The following is an 18252-nucleotide window of genomic DNA, read 5'->3' on the forward strand; positions in this document are numbered from 1 at the left end:
GACTATACTACCCAAAGCAATCTACAGATTCAGTGCAATCCCTATCAAAATACCAATGGCATTTTTCACAGAACCAGAAGAAAAAAATTTCACAATTTGTATGGAAGCACCAAAGACCCCAAATAGCCAAAGCAATCTTGAGAAAGAAAAACGGAGCTGGAGGAATCAGGCTCCTTGACTTCAGACTATACTACAAAGCTCCAGTAATCAAGACAGTATGGTACTGGCACAAAAACAGAAATATAGATCAATGGAACAAGGTAGAAAGCCCAGAGATAAACCCATGTACTTATGGTCACCTTATCTTTGATAAAAGAGGCAAGAATATACAATGTAGAAAAGGCAGCCTCTTCAATATGTGGTGCTGGGAAAAACTGGACAGCTACATGTAAAAGAATGAAATTAGAACACTCTCTAACACCATACACAAAAATAAACTCAAAATGGATTAAAGACCTAAATGTAAGGCCAGACAATATAAAAGTCTTAGAGGAAAACATAGGCAGAACACTCTATGACATAAATCACAGCAAGATCCTTTTTGACCCACCTCCTAGAGAAATGGAAATAAAAACAAAAATAAACAAATGGGACCCAATGAAACTTAAAAGCTTTTACACAGCAGAGGAAACCATAAACAAGACAAAAAGACAACCCTCAGAATGGGAGAAAATATTTGCAAAAGAAGCAACTGACAAAGGATTAACCTCCAAAATTTACAAACAGCTCATGCAGCTCAATATCAAAAAAACAAACAACCCAATCCAAAAATGGACAAAATACCTAAATATGCATTTCTCCAAAGAAGATATACAGATCGCCAACAGACACATGAAAGGATGCTCAACATCATTAATCATTAGAGAAATGCAAATCAAAAGTACAGTGAGGCATCACCTCACACCGGTCAGCATGGCCGTCATCAAAAAGTGTACAAACAATAAATGCTGGTCGGGGTGTGGAGAAAAGGGTACCCTCTTGCACTATTGGTGGGAATGCAAATTGATACAGCTACTATGGAGAACAGTGTGGAGGTTCCTTAAAAATCTAAAAATAGAACTACCATATGACCCAGCAATCCCACTACTGGGCATATACCCTGAGAAAACCATAATTCAAAAAGAGTCATGTATCACAATGTTCATTGCAGCCTTATTTACAATAGCCAGGTCGTGGAAGCAACCTAAGTGTCCATCAACAGATGAATGGATAAAGAAGATGTGGCACATATATACAATGGAATATTACTCAGCCATAAAAAGAAACGAAATTGAGTTATCTGTAGTGAGATGGATGGACCTAGAGTCTGTCATTCAGAGTGAAGTACGTCAGAAAGAGAAAAACAAATACCGTATGCTAACACATATATATGGATCTAAAAGAAAAAAATGCTTCTGAAGAACCTAGGGGCAGGACAGGAATAAAGATGGAGATGTAGAGAATGGAGTTGAGGACACGGGGATGGGGAAGGATAAGCAGGGACAAAGTGAGAGTGTGGCATGGACATATATACACTACCAAATGTAAAATAGATAGCTAGTGGGAAGCAGCCGCATAGCACAGGGAGATCAGCTCGGTGCTTTGTGTCCACCTAGACGGGTGGGATGGGGAGGGTGGGAGGGAGAAACAAGAGGGAGGAGAAATGGGGATATATGTATATTTATAGCTGATTCACTGTGTTATACCGCAGCAACTAACACAACATTGTAAAGCAATTATACTCCAATAAAGATGTTAAAAAATAAACTTATTGAATAATAATAGGTTATTAAAAGGAAATTAGGGTGACATCTTTAAAGACAAACTTCTCTCGTCTCAAAATTCATTTTGATCACAATGCAGAGAGACAAAATCCGAGGCTGGCTAGCTCTTTGTATTGACTTAATATAAAATTGCTTATACTTTTAGAACAAACTGTCACCAGAAATACATTCTTATTTAAATTCACAACATTATTAGGTCAGGCACTCTACACTCCAATTCCATAAGCCACAACTCACAATTGTAAGTTCATATTCTGTAAAGACAAACTTAATAGAAAAATATTTTAATGGTAACTACACATTTCTTAACGTATAACAGAACACCCCCAAAAAAATTCCCATAAGACATTTTCCAATTTCCAGTTACGCAGAAGAATAAAATTACTCATAACAAAGTTTCAGTCTTTAGCTGAATAAATAGGGAAGATTAAAATGAATTACTTGAAAAGACAGATATAAGACCTTTAGCAAGTATGTTAAGAGCTAAAAAATGAGTAACATAGTTAATATAAACATTTAGTGCATATCTAAATGTTGGTATGAATATCTTAAATCTTTGGCTCCATTTAAAGTTTTTCTAACATAAGGTTCCAATACTAATTAGAATACAGCAATTTTCATTTGTAATAACCACACTTTACATGATCTTTGGTGATCCCAGAGAATTTGCCTTTCTAACAAGTCTGTGGGTGATGCTGTTCCTGCTGGTCCAGGGTCCATGCTTTGAGAACCACTGATCTAGATAATAAATTTTTTTTTTTTTAATCTCAACACAGACTTATTCTTTTTTTAAAAAAAGTAACCTGTGCCAATGTCAGTATCTTTTTTTTTCCTGTGTAGTTAAAACAGTCTAATACCGCGTATCTATCAATTGAAAAGAAATAAGGAAATAATATTTCTATCTACTTGTTTTCTATTTATTAGAAACTGTCTTGTCAATCCATAATTGAAAAACCAAGGCTGTCCAAAGGATATGCCCCACATTACGGCTGTGGTAGGAAGGGTTCCAACCAATTCTTACCTTCCCTTAGGACTGTGTTGCACAAGGTTTCAGCATTCTGTGGACAAATTTTCTGGACCTTTGCTTGGTAGTCCCCACTAACCTTTTTAAAGCTCTTTTAGATGCCAAATATTTAATTGAGACTTTTGTCCCACATAGGCAATGGCTTGAAAAGCACTTAGCTGTTTACTTTTCATCTTACTATAAATTATTTATCCTTCAGTCTGTAAATGGCTATTTGTAGGATTAGACAAATTTTGAATGCTCTGATAAGAGGATTGTTGCATCCAAATTCATGCACAATCCGACAACCTCAGCTGGATTGGCATATGAAACAGATTCACTAAGCATTGTAAGTAGCGCAAATTATTAACCAGTTAACATCAGCAAATTTGTTTTTGAAACTTATGTTTATGCATACAAGCATTCCCTAATGAGAAATAATATTAGCTATAAAAATCCAATAAAAACATACCTTGAGTAGATTTCTCTACTTCTTTCCTCTTCCTACTCTGGCTATTGTAATTCATCCTCAGCTCTTGGTTATACTCATGCAGAGTTTCTCTGGAGTTGTATGACTGTCTTGGTTTTCTTCCATCTTCACTCTCATCGGAAGAACTAGTATAAGCTAGGTCCATTTCATGCTTGACTTTTGACAGAGGCTGATAGGGTTTGCAGTCTGTTTGCTCCATCTCTGATTAAGCAAGCTCAGTTTCATGAAAAAAGGAACGCCTTTAATGTAAGCAGTCCTGAAAGAAAGAGGGAAAAACACAAGCCATCTTAGATTTGTCCTTTTGCGAGAAAATGCATCTGGCCGATTCACAATTGGTCCTGATAATACTGTCAAAGGAGGGAAGCAAAAGACAAACTAGATGACATGAAGCTAGCCGGAGGCAATAATAACACTGTGTTACACGCATACCTTGTCAAGCGGTTAGGATTAAGCTGGAGGTAGCAGTATTAGAAAATACTCAAGGTGAAAGAGAGCCTTCAAAAATATTTGTATTGGAAGGCAAATAAAGGACAGCATTTTTCTATGGTGTGTGCATGTGTTTAATGTTAAAGTCTGTGGTCAGATTAAAAAAACATTATAAGATTTGAAAGTGGCCAGAAGTACAAATATTAACCCAGCACATCCTACATCTGAAATGAAAACTGGTAAGAGAACTACATTCAGAAAAAAACACATACTTGCCTCTGGTTTAATACTGCATTTAAGAAAGGGGCTCTGAGGAAGAGAATGATTCTGAGTTAGAGAGGCTCATGAAATAAAGTGTCCTTAAGGGGGACTGAGCTCTATGTGTTCATACTGTGGCTTCTGCGCCTCAGGCTTGCAGAGCATTTTTAATGAGTTAGGTGGTGGTAAATTTTTGTTCTTCATAGTACCGAGAGGATATAAACAACACTTCTGGTGAGTATACTGGTGTAGGAACAGCAGGATCTAAATTGGGTTTAGAAATAGAGATTTAACACTTCATGATAAATCACTGAAAGAACCCCCCTCCCCCACAGAATGCTGAGCTAGGAGCCACTAAGGCTCTTAAGACCCATAGAGGCATTATCCACCTTACTTAGCACAGAGTGGTTTGAGAAGATCAAACGCCACCTGAGATGTCAAAGTCTTCTGAAAAGTTTAAAGTCCTGTCAAAATGTTCTTATTTTCATTCTCATTTTCATCCACTGTTGTAACTCTGCAACTTGGTCCTTTCATACAATGTTAAAGAAACCTAGCATGAAACCAAATAATGCCATGATTTTATTTTGCAGTGAAAATGACTCCCTTATTTTTCTTCAGCTCTTCACCATATACATTGTCAAAGAAATCTTCAGGCATCTAGGTAGTGGCTCCTTTATCATGTACAGTATCTCACTTTTTGGAATTTCTATTGCATGTACAGCAAAAAGAACACTGAAATCACTCAATAAAGCTTATCGATTGACTGATATGCATTCAATGGTACATAATGCTTCGTAGTATGAGCAACGTTTCACCAGTTGAAGCCTTAGTTCCCTAACCAGGTCCTTGAAGGCAGACTCTGAGTCTTATTCCTCTTTATGTCCCCCATACCACTTAGCACTACTCTAGGCAAATACATAGTAAAAACTATTTAACTCCTGAATCTACAAATTCCATTAAGTGGCCCACGGAGACACCTAGCTTGGTTGAATTGACAGCAGAGTTGAGCATCCTTGGAGAGAAAGCAGATAAAGTATTATAAATGAATACATACTGATGATTCAACAATAATCTAAGCTCATGCCATCTGATGGCTTCACATACTGACTATACACTCACAGTCCCCCAATCTGTAGCTCCAGCATAGGTCCCTCCCCTGAGCCATAGACTTGAATATCCAACTGCTTACTCAATGTCTCTACTTGGATATCTAAAAGGTATCTCAAACTTACTATGTTCAAAACTGCTTCCCTTCCCAAAACTGCTCCTTTCATAGTCTTCTCCACCTTGGTAAATGGCAACTTCATTCTTCTGTTTGCTCAGGCCACACTACTTGAAGTCATCCTTGATTCCTGTCTTTCACATCCCACATGCAATCCATCAGTTCATCCTGTAGGTGTTACCTTTGAAATATATCCAGAATCCAACAACGTGTCTCCACTTCCCTACTACCACACCAGGATTATTGCAATAGCCTCCTAATTGATCCGCTGCTACACCATCAGTCCCTTATAGCAAGTTCCCCACACTCCAGCCAGAATGAAGCTTTTAAATCTAAGTCATATCATGTCTCTTCTTGGCTCAAAAGTAGCAATGGCACCCTATTTCCTTTAAAATAAAAGCTGAAATCCTTACAATGACCTAGATGGACCCCTACAGTGTCCACCTCTCCCTCCCCTAACGTCTCCAAACTCATCCTCTGATATTTCCCCCATCTCACGCACTCTAGATGTACTATCCTTCTTGCTGTTTCCAAAAATACCAGGCACGATTCCACCTCAGGGCCTTTGCAACCTCTCATTGTAAACCACTGAAAAGTGTCATTTCTCATCCTCCTTCCTGTCTTTCATAGCACTTGTCACTAAATGATATACTGTATATTTTGTTTATTGTCTGCCACCTGTCTCTCCCCTCTAAAATGCAACCTCTATGAAGGTAGATATTTTTATCTGTTCTATTCATTCCTATATCCCCAAAATGAGCACAGTGCCTTGCATATAGTAGACCTTTGCTCAATACCTGTTAAGTGAAATGAATAAACCATTGCCAAGACTCACAAGAGGGGCCAGAGAGAATATAGAAATGAATAGGCCATAGTCTCTGCCCCCAAGGAACTCACAGTTGTTATGTAATATAAGTGATAAATAAACAACTCTACTACAAAGCATAATGAAATGACTCAAAAAAAAAGACAAAGTAATGTTTGAGCACCAAAGATGAAGATATTGGGAAAGGACTGCTTATTTGTTCATCACCAACACCATCACCACAACCACTGAAATTCCATTGAGCATCTAAAGCCAATTTTAATCTCTCTCTTCTTAGGTTCCCATAGCATATTCTTCAGAAAGTAAACAGTTGCCTGGATTTTAGACCTTGACTTAGCTACAAACAGTGCAAAGTGAGAAATGTACCAATAGCAGATTTCCCGAGATGCATTGTTGTAGCTGAAGATTGGACTTTCACCCAGAAAAGGAGGCATCAATAAAATTCACGTCACTTCATTTTAACCAACACATACAGTTCTTTGTTCATTAAAGACTGAAAGTTTACTGAGCAGGGCTGAAGAGCTATTTTCCACATAAGGTCATTGATAATGCAAAAATATCAATCAAGGACCTTATAATTAAAAATAACAATAACATGCTTGATAAAATGTTATAATAAGGAGATAAATAGATATTATTTTATTTTCTAAAGCACACTTCCGATCTCTCACTTGCTCTTTCAGTAAAATCTTTGGTTCACTCTGCTTGGGATTAACATAGCAGAGGTATGGCCAAAATAATGCTCCCTCTTAAGCCTCAGCTGGTTATAAATTTATACCACTCAAACCTAACAAGTTAAATTTAAAAATGAAAAACATCTCACTTCTAATGCCTAACGTTGTGTTTTGGTTACTATGATGTATCATGTTAAAATCACCTGTATTGTTATGTATGAAAATCTAGACATTCTTCTTTCCCTCAGTATGTGTACTTGCAACATGAAAGTGAGATGAGAAGAGAGAGAGAGATTCCTATAGCCATTCTGAACCATTCTTGAAGTTCTAATCACAGCTATTCACAGCTATAATCATTGAGTGTCCGTTGGAAACAATCTTACACCACAAATTGGTAAAAACCAAGAGAAAATAATCTTTCCCTGTTCCCTGACCCTCAACCACAATTTCTTATGTTAAAATCTACGTCAGTGGACAGAGATGGCAGAAGATATACTCCAGCTCTCTTCAGACACATGATACGGAGGCACACATAATCATGTGCCTAGAGCTGTGAAAGTATACAACTATGAGATTTACCAAGGTCTTGAGAGACAGAGCTTGATGTTACTCAAAACTAGTTCACCTTTTGAAAATAAAAAAAGTGGTAAAACATTAAGAAAGAGATTAATATTTTAAATGTAACGAACTTTGAAAGCACAATAATTCTGAAAAGATGCTGTTCTAAATACTCTAAGGTAAAGAATAGGTTCATATCTGCTTAATTGACTTTTTCATTCAGTGCCTGGAGGTCCACTGACAAGCCAATGTCATTTAGACATGATGATGACATTATCAACTCGTAGAAAAACCAAAGGTACATATAATACAATTCACATCAAAATAATTTTTTATTTCTCTATTATTTTGATAATGATAAACTTTTTTTAAAAAAGCAATTGTGTAGGTAAACGCATGCTGCTAATGTAAAAGAGTAAAAAACGAAGTCAATTATCTTTGCTACTGCAGAAGATCCATTCAGATAGATCACATAGTATAAATTCAAATGTCACCACCCGTGGTTTACCCTTGTGTTTTCCACTTTCTACTTGCTAACAAGATAAACTCCAAGGTGACTTCAGAGGAGACCCAAGGAGGTTTTATGTTTATTTATTTAGTCACATAAGGCTATGGAGAGACAATTTGGTATGGGGAAATCACTGGCCTTGGAATGGCAGGATTATCACAACAAAAGCAGCAGCTGCCCCAGCAGCAGCTAACTCATGGCAGTTACCAGGTACCAGGCCTACCAGACACTGTTGTAAATGCTTTTCATATATTACCTCTTTTCATTCTTATAGCTACCTACCCTATGAGGTAGGTACTACTTTTATACCCATTTTATACCCATTCTTATACCCATTTTATACCCATTTTATACCCATTCTTATACCTACCCTATGAAGTAGGTACTACTTTTATACCCATTTTATAAAGAAAACTAAGGAACAGAACAGATGACTTGCCCAAGGTCACACAGCTAGTAAGCAGAAGAGGTGAGATTTCAATTCATACAATCTGTCTCCAAAGGACACACTCTTCATCACTATTCCACTTTGTCTTTCAGAAGAATACCTGGAATAGTGGCCTAAGGTACATCATCTTCCCTCTCTCGGGGCCTCTAGTTTACCTAAATATAAAAGGAGATTAGATTATCTCAAAGAGCTCTTCCAGCTCTAAAATCCCATGATTGTATATGAAATTGAAGGGAAGCTTAAATTGATTGCCCCCCCAAATGGTGGGTATGTTCAAAGCCAAGTTTACATTATTTATCATTGCTCCTCCTATCAGCTTGCCTTCCTTCCTTTCCCCTCCCTTTTCCCAACCCTTCATACTCATTCCAATCTATTATAGGGTAGTTTAAGTAAAATACTGCTTTTGAATCCGTGGGTCTGTGTATACATCTATTCATTGAGGATAACCTCTCTTCCTCTTCCTCTATTCTTGTTACTTTCTTTCCATATCTTGTTCTTTATCATATACGGCTGCCCTCTCAAATCGGAAAACAGACTTGTCCTACTCATAGCAACTGTTGGGGCTTTCACCAAAAAGGCTCACTCCACCCTAGAAAAAAAATTAAAGGGTACAGAGCATATTACCCAAGGAAAACAGGCCTTCAGAGCACACCAGACAAGACCAAATGAGGCCACCAAGTACCTGGAGAACAGCTAGCAAAAGGGGGATCGTACTCTTTGGAATTATTACAATAATTTTCCTTAATAAGGACCTTTTATTTTAATGCAGATTGACTGACTCACAAGACATTGGACTTCAGAAGTAAATGTGAATTCTTCGCTGATTCTTCTCTCACCTGTCTTTGTTTTTCTTAAGCAAACATTTAAGTAGTGAACCGTTGGGGGGCGGGGGGAAGCTTTAAAAGTAACATAATCACTTGCATCTTTGCAAAATTGAGGGAGAAATCTCCCCCATAATCCTACCAGCCTGTAAGAGTGACTGCTGTCATTCTGGCCCATTTCCTTACAGTCATAATATACACATATATTTTTTTCATGTTGTTTCCTTCATAGTAGATGTTTTTTGCATGTTTCTGTAGAATTTGTGTAACCATCATTTTTAATAGCAGTGTAGTGTGGATGTACTGTAATTTACACACCCATTCCCCTATTATTGGGCATTTATAGTCTTCCCTTTCTATTTACAAGTATTCTAACTGGAGTCAAATAAAAATAACATGAACATCTTTGATATTTTTTATTATTTCCTTAGGGTAGATTCCAAGAAGTCAAAAGGTTTGGAGGATTATAATGATTTACCCTGCTATTAGCAATGTATGGGAACACTCTCCTTTCGCTGTACCCTTGTCAACTTTGAGTATTATTTTTTAATGTCTACTTGAAATAAGTAAATTAAAGGTATCTTCACTTTTACTTTGCATTTCCTTGATTATTAGTGATGTTGAATATTTCCTCTGCATGTGTTTGCTAGTTCTTTATCCTCTTTTGTGAACTATTTATGGCTTTTGCGCATTTATCTACTGGGGTCCTTAGTGAGTTTTTTAAAAATTAAACTATATTGGTACAATACAGCAAATAAATTAAGCCTTTATAATATTTGCTGAAACTGCCTTTCATAGTTTGTTGTTTGCCCTTTTTATTTTTGTCCTTTTTAGATAAATGAACTTTATACTAAAAGGAAAGCATGATCACTGGCTGGACATAAATCAGTTGCTTTAGATGCTTTAGAAAAATATGACAAACTTGATAAAACCAAGAGTCTTTCTGAAGACAATTTGTTAGTATCTAACTACCCAGCAGCTGTTGGATTGACTTCATTTACTCATACACCAAATAAATTGTAGTCTGACTGAATTCTATTATTTAAAAAACAAGAAAACCTATCAATATGTGTATGATGAGAGCCTAGATAGGTACATAAAGCCTAAAGCACTAGTTTGCTTTGTTATGGAATTGGCCAGGTATTATGGTGTCCCATGGATACTGCTATAACATTTTAGTAAATAAAAAGAGAAATAAATCATCATTTTTCAGGAGATAGGCTGAGAATTTTATGTACTGCATATGGGGCTTCTTATCCAGGAAATGATACCTTTAGAAGTAGACTGCTTTTGTGGTACATAGATATCCTATTATATCAAAGAGATAACACTCAAGAGCTGAAATGAAATTCTGTTTACCGCATTGGTTCACATGAGTTTGTTTAACCTAATTGTTCTATTAGTGCTTTTAAAGTTTTACAATGGAAGCATGAAAGGTCCCTCCTGGAAAAATATTCCTCTAAAACTGATTTGACTCAGTTGTGTGAACAGCTGCAGTGGATTTCCTCCCAGTGCCTCGGCAGGCTCTTTAGGCCATTTTGAAAAAGAAAAATGGAAGTCATTTAATTCCACAACTAAATAGTGATGATTAATCTCACATCTCTTTCTGTAGATGCTCTGTTTTCTTCTGGCTTCTTGTGTCTATTTTTTCTCATTATTTTTGGATAAAAACTCTAAACACTTTTATGGATATGGATGCTAGATCACATGAGACAAGCAGGGAGAGAGAAGAATTAGTAAATGGCAAAGTTGGTGTTGTTGCCAGACTCCACAAAACACTCTAATCTGGAAAATGATTTTAAAAGGAAAACATCTAGAATTCTAGACCAATTATTTTAGACACTCTAATTTCGTATTCCCCATTGCTGCTTAGGGAATTTTGACTCCAAAACTCACACACTGACACAGACACACAGACACACACACACAGAGGTTTGGTCAAAGTTCTTGGGAACTGGAACAATATATATCATAATTTTAAAGATTTATTATTTCATAATATCCCATTAGATAAATGGCAACAGCTTACCACATGCCAAAATGAGGGCCCAGAATCTCTGGTTCATATTTCAAATTTGTTGAGGCAGGGATTTTTTAAAAACTGTGTACAAATACCTAGCACATCTCCATACCTTAGTAATTTGAAAATAATAATACATCTCTGAGTTGCAGTGACATCTATCTGCATCACACCATCCCTCTTTTGGAACTCCAACAACTACCTAAAGTAATTTCAAATTATCTTTCTCTTATAACTTCTCAATATCCTTTGTGGCAGATTATGTAAATCAGCTAAACACTTAATATGGGGAACACTCTTCAAAAAAACTGTATGTATACAGGTAACTCAATGTATAAAAGTCTTCTCACTCTTTGGAGAAGAACAATAGCTGCTTATTTCCCCAAATAAACAATCACAGTCGATTCATTTTTCTTACAATGAAATCCACTGGGGTGTTGTAAATTTCATAGTAATTTTAGCATTAACACACTTATCCAAAATGTAGCATCAAATTTAACACAGTATCTTGAAAAGTAATAGGCTTTAAATATGACATTGAACAACCAGAGATATCACTTTCTTCCATAGTTTGCAAATAGCAAATACTAATCATAGCTTTCTGTTGCCATCCATTTTCTACATTAGTTCAGTGAAATTCGCACTTTATCAGTAACCCTCTCAAGTTTCATGTAAAACAATTGGGAGCAGAAACATTTTCACTACTTACTGCTTGAACTTCAATTTCAATTATGTTAAATATTAGGTGGAAAAGAAGCTAATCAAATTAACATAACATATGCTACAAAGATGTAGACCCTTTAGTGACTTAATTGTAGAGGTGGATACAGGGGTCAATAATGATTGCTGAGTTTTGCACCAAGTATTTTGCTCCTTTGGGCAAATGCTAACTATGTTAAAGGCAGCAGGCTGTATTAGAAAGAGCCCCATGAGAGAATCTTAAAATGTGTGTTCCAGACCCAGCTTTATGACAAAGTAGTGTACCACTATTTTCTTTTCTGTAAAGTGGGGAAAATACCTAATATCATTAATCCTATGAGCCTCACAGGGCTGTTATGGCTAGCACATGAAAATAATATGATTGAAAGTTGTAAAAAACAAGCACCAGAGGAAAGCCTGTAGTGTAAGTTCAAGTTTTCGGCTTGCTTAAATAATAATTCTTCCTCTTCTTCTTCCCCCTCTTCTTCTCCTTCTTCTTCCTTCTTCTCCTCCCCCTCCTCCTCCTTATTATTCTTATTATTATCAGAAGTAAAAGGACTAAAAAGAAGATCCAGGAACTCTTTTAAGCAATATACATCCATGATTGCATTTAATCCTCAAAATTTTCATAATGAGATATGTTTTCCTCATTGACAGATAAAGAAACAGAAGCACTGAAAGGTTAAGTAATTTCACCAAGATCACACAGCTAGTGAAGCTAGAATTCAAATCCAAAATGTCCAGCTCCATAGCCTGTACTCTTAATCTCTTTGCTATGAGGGTCACAGATTCTTCGAAATAAGATTCAGAGGAAGCTGCTGGAACCAGAGTGGGAAACTCAGGCAAGATTTTAGTTTGCAGCTTAGCAGCTTAGGAGACTAAGTGGCTTCTAGATCCTACAAAGCATCTGAAAGGTATTGCATATGTAACAAAGAGAATAAGCTTCATGGACAAGGATGACATAAAGATGCCCAGGAAAGGAGGAATTTAGATCTAAGTGGAAGGGTCCTACAATGCCATGAGTGATACCAGTAAACCTATAAAAACATGGCTGTTCTGCAAACGCTATTGGGTATAAATCTCCAACACAATTTCTCCTGCCTACCACATTTTGCCTTTACTAGACACCCAGATGAAAGAGGCCTAGAACAGGCTTGGTGTTGCTGGGTCAACGTGTGATCAGTTTGATACAGATTTCTGCACCATTCCAGGCCACAAGCCGGAAGTTTACTAGACTTCCTCAGCCTCCCTACCAACAAATGCTCAGTAAGAACACAGCACAGATTGAGTTGTAATTTTCACCTTTGTGATCCCCTCTTCTAATATCTACGGTTCCATATTTACCTACAGGGAGTAGTACAGGGTTGCTACCACAGAGAGTGGGGTTGATATAATATAGCAGAAAGGGCACTGAACTTGGAGTCAGAAAGTCTGAGTTTGGGCCCATCTTGTGTCACTTACTGTATGGCATCGGATAAATCAGCTAACCTCTTCTCCTTTTTGCATAATAAAGGCTAAACAACCTTCCTCCCCCAGAGTGCTGACAGATGACCCCAATAAAATATATGAAATATATGAAAGCCCCATGTAAACTGCAAAACAATTTATACAGTTATGATTATTAATTAATGACTTTTGCAACTGTAAATGTAGCAATCCTAGGTTATCTATTGTTTTGAAAAAATAATATTCAGGGAGTCAATCATTACTGATCTTTTTGTTTTGTTTCTGTTGTTGGCTTACTATTTCTTTTTTAAACTGCTGTATTTAGATATATAATTTATATAACATTTATAGAGTTCATTTATAGAGTTGTGAAACCATCACCACCATCCAGTTTTTAAACATTTCCATCATCCTAAAAATAATCCCTAAATCCATCAAGCAGTCACTTCCAATTCAACCTCCCCCCCAGCACCTGGCAACTACTAATACACTTTCTATGGATTTGCCTATTCTGGACATTTTCTATAAATGGAATCACACAATATGTGGTCTTTTTGCATCTGGCTACTTTCACAATGCTTTCATAATGCTCTTGTTCATCCATGTTGGAGCATTTATCAGTCTTTCATGTCCTTTTTATTTCTGAACATAATCCTTTTTGTATGTTGTTGTGTTAAATTTGCAAATATTTTTGTTAAGCATGTTCTGCCACCCCTTTCTTTTTCCACTTCCTTCTGGGATCCATATTATGTATATGTTGGGTTTTTGGTGGGCTTTTTTTTTGTATTCTTAATGTTGCCCCACATGTCCCTGAGGCTCTGTTCATTTTTCTTTGATTTTTTTTCTCTCTGTTCTTCAGATTAAATAATTTCTATAGATCAATCTTCAAGTTAACTGACTGTTTCTTTTGCCATCTTGAATCTGCTGTTGAGTCCCTCTAGTTAATTTTTTATTTCAATTATTTCCATTTGGTTCTTTTTATATTTCTACTTCTTTGTTGAAAATCACTAGTTTGTTCATTTTTGTCACAATTTCCATTGTCTTTATTCATGGTTTCTTTTTCTTCTTTGAACATATTTATAATAGCTACTTTGAAGTCTTGTCTGTTAGTTACAACATCTGGCGATATTAAGAGACAGTTTATATTGACTGATTTTTTTCTTTGCATATTTCATAATTTTGTGTTGAAAACTGGACATTTTGGAAATATAACAATTCTGGATTCTGACTTTTCCCCTGAAGGTAACTGTTGCTGATCTTTTAATTTATTTACTGACATGCCTGGGCTAAATCTGTGAAATATGTCACCCGATGATGTACGGCTGGTTTCTCTGGTCAGTATTTTTGTTATATTCTTTTTTAAGCTTGGTTTCCTAAGGGTGAACTCTGTGTCCCTGTAGCTTTGTGATCAGTCAATAATTGCAAAGAGGTTGTCCTCAACCACCTCGAATCTATAAGGGTTCTATCTTCTGCCAATGGATCTGTGTGTGGAAAAGGGAGCACATTCAAAGTTCATGACATTTTTAAGTTTGCCAAAGCTTTCATTTTCCACTGGGCCTCTTCACGTCTCCTCTGTGCACTGCCTCAGGGTTGATGAATAGAGCTGGCTTGAGGCTCTCTCAAGTCTCCACTGCCTACTGCACATGTGCACAGTCTCAGACAGGAATATGCTTACCACAGTCTCAGATTAGCAGAACGGTTGCCCCACCCCACTGGTCAAACTCCACTGAGACTATCACTTATACCAGCAATATCACTGGACGTGGGCATCGTGCACCTCTCCACATTAAGTGAACCACTGTCAACCATGGCAGTGCAGCTACAATTCTTACTGCCTGTCCCACATGGGCACTGATCAGTCTGTGTGTGTGCGTGTGTGTGTGTGTGCGTGTGTGTGTAAAGAAGGGGGGAGGGGTGTGTGTAGAGCACGAGTATTCCCAGGCCAGAAAACCACAGAGTCCCACTACTATTACTTAAAGTCCAATAGTTTACTCAAGTATGGGTGCCTTTTGGATTGTTGGAGGCTTTTGGTTGATTTCCAGGGTGCTTAAATGGTTGTTTTTGTCAACTTGTAGAGCTTCATAGTTTATAGCTGTTTTTTAGGAAGTGGTTTTGTAGATCCTTACTAGGCCACAGCCAGAAATCTAGCCCAAATCACTGATCTTTTAACGGCAGGACTTTATAAAAATGCTACACATTAGGGATTTATAGCCTTTTTGCTTAGTATTTCAAAGAATATAATAAAAACCATTTTAAATGCCTCATCAATAATTTTATATTGATGTGATAACAATTGGGCATATTGGGTTAAGTAAAATATATTATTAAAATTAATTTCACCTGTTTTTTTTCCTTTTTTTCAATGTGGCTCCCAGAATTTAAAAACTCCATATGTGTCCTGCATTATATTTCTATTAACCAGTGGTAGTCCAGATCTAACATCCAGTTAATAGGAAATACTAAAGACAGAGAAACACATCAAATAATGCAACAGGAATGCAAAGAGCAAAATCAAGAGTGTGAGAAATGATCGAGTTTCCTCAACAAATAAATTGCAAGGAAAAAAATTAATAGCAGGAAGGGAAATACAGGAATTGAAAGAGATTTAAGAGACATAGCTATAAATTGTAATATGTACATCTTACTAGGATTCTCATTTGAACAAAGAAATGAAAAACTACACATACATTTATGAGATAGTCTGAGAAATCTGAAAATGTACAGCATATCTGATGATATTAAAGATTTATTGTATATTTTTAATGTGCAATATGGTATCAAAATTAGGTTAAGGAAGAGTCTTTATATCTTGTAGTCATATACTAAAGTTTTATGGATGAAGTGATATGATATCTTGGACTTCAAAAAAGTCTAGGGAGGCAACAGAGGGAAATGAGTGAGATGTAGATAAAGCATGATTGCCCATGAGTGGAAAATTACTGAAGTTATGTGATGGCTAAATATTGGATTCATTCAATCATGCTCTCTACTTCAATATATATTTAAAATTTTACATACTAAAAAGTTAAAATAGTTTCTGAGAATTTTTAATGATTTGGGGAAACACTAGAATACAATGTTAAATGAAAAAAATAAGGTACAAAACTGAAATACTGAAAAATTGTTAAACCTAGTTTCATGGGAAGAGGGGTTGATTACAGAGAACTATTAAATTTTCTATAATTAACTTCTATGAATTTTTAACCAGAAAAGCAGTACCCCTCATACACAGAGGTTTATTACCAATTATTTTTTGAAAATTAAAAACTGAAAGGAAATACATCAAAATACTAATGGTAATTATCTTTGTGTTGTGTGACTATGAATGATTTTTATTTCCTTTATATTTTCCCTATTCTCTACATTGAGGATGTATTACTTTTTCACCAGAATATTAGGAATGACAAGTTTTGTGTGGAAAACTTGAAATTTTTACTGTCCTTCCTGCGTTTCCTATCCACGTTCATATATGCATGGCTATTTGGCCATTCATTAGAAGGTATATATTAAGAGTACCTCGCACTTTGCAAAGTACTTTAGACATTTTCAACTTTTAAATTTCACATACAATATTACAATTTATATGCTTACGTCCCTCTGACATAGCACGTTGGCAGGATATTATTACTCCCACTTTCAGATGAGAAAACAGAGCCTCAAATATTTGCAAAACACAGCAAGGCAGTAGCAGACTTTGGACGAGAACCCAGGTTTCATTATTCCTAGTCTGCTCCTCTTTTCACTATAACATGTTACCTCCCATAAAGACTATCAAACTCAGAATAGTGTTAATTTAGCAAATAACTAACTTAGGCCCAAATGAATTCAAGTTATTTACATCAATTAACTGTACTATCCATTTTACTTAACTGCAACTGAGAGCCATGTGCAGGAAAGAGGCACTCAGATGAAATAACAGGGAGGAAGCAGTAGAATTTTGTGACATATGGCATGCTTGCTGATGAAATCAAAGGTATGTTTCATGCCAGCTTTTGGTCTGCAAAGTGTCTTTCATTTCACTAAGAGGTATACTCCATGCCAGGAAATGCACCAACCTCCTAGCCCTTTCTTTTAAAATCTAAACCTGTGAGAGCATGGACTTGGCATGACTTGATGGAACACTGAATGCAATATGCTTGACCCATTTGTGGGTACAAACTATCCAGATTATCCACTGTGGAGAAGGACTCTAGGCTGTCATCTGGATTCGTCATCAGTTCAAGGAAAGTGGGGATACAACTGAGCCTTATGTTTATCTCTGGCTAGCGAATGGGGATTTATAATTTCAGAAAATTAAAGTAACCTCCAGGAAAGAAAATGAAAGTTAAACCAGGAAGCAACCAAGAATACTAAAAGCGTAAGGGCAAAAGTAGCTAAGGGCTCCTATGCAGAATAATATCTTTGCCCTTTTTGCCCTCGGAGGTTGTAAAATCTCCAAGTAGCCCTTAGTTTGATACAAATGATCTAATCATTGCAAGTGAGTCTACTTCTTCTCTAACAGGGAGGGAAGATGCTGGAGAGCAGGGCACTGTGGAATATCTGAAGAAGACATTTCTGGTTTTGTCTGTTTGTTTTTGGCTGCGCCACACGGCTTGCGGGATCTTAGTTCCCCGACCAAGGATTGAACCCATGCCCCCTGCACTGGAAGCGCAGAGTCTTAACCACTGGACCACCAGGGAAGTCCCATGAAGAAGACATTTCTGTAGATTTTTAAGAATAACAAAATTTTGCTTTATCTGCTACAAGAACATTTGCTATCAGTTTAATAGAAACTCTCAGGGAAAATACCTCCTGTTTAAGTGAAGGGGTTCACTGAGAGACAGGGGACTTTTCCAGAAATATCACTGTCACTTTGGATGACAGACAGTGTCACTTGGTCCTCCAGCAGGTATGGTCAATCATTTTTATTTGGTAAACCTTGTCTTACATGCATATGACTCCTTACTGGCAAGCTGTTTTGTATAGGGGAAGAAATGAAATATTTTGGAGTTCAGTCTAAGTGCAGATGTCTACTTGGCTAGAGGGAGGAGTATGTATCCTCAAATACCTCTATTACAGAAGAGTGAGAAGAAGCATACTGGAGAATGCTC

At 36.6% G+C, this 18252-nt stretch overlaps 1 protein-coding gene across 3 annotated transcripts in view; it reads right to left on the minus strand.

Annotated features, from left to right (window-relative positions):
• Positions 1 to 3509, minus strand: part of TENM1 (teneurin transmembrane protein 1) — a 569984-nt gene extending 566475 nt beyond the window's left edge. For 2 of the 3 annotated variants that reach the window (XM_029240586.1, XM_029240585.1), the window contains exon 1: positions 3239 to 3509. In XM_029240586.1, the coding sequence (XP_029096419.1) occupies positions 3239 to 3455 (217 nt within the window). In that variant the 5' untranslated portion in view covers positions 3456 to 3509. The remainder of the gene's footprint in view (positions 1 to 3238) is intronic. The other variant, XM_029240587.1, reaches the window with a different exon arrangement.
• Positions 3510 to 18252: the final 14743 nt, after the last annotated feature.

Source organism: Monodon monoceros, unplaced genomic scaffold (genome assembly GCF_005190385.1).
Source record: "Monodon monoceros isolate NGI ecotype Baffin Bay Population unplaced genomic scaffold, NGI_Narwhal_1 Super_Scaffold_22, whole genome shotgun sequence".
In the NCBI taxonomy this organism is placed as follows: Eukaryota; Metazoa; Chordata; class Mammalia; order Artiodactyla; family Monodontidae; genus Monodon; species Monodon monoceros.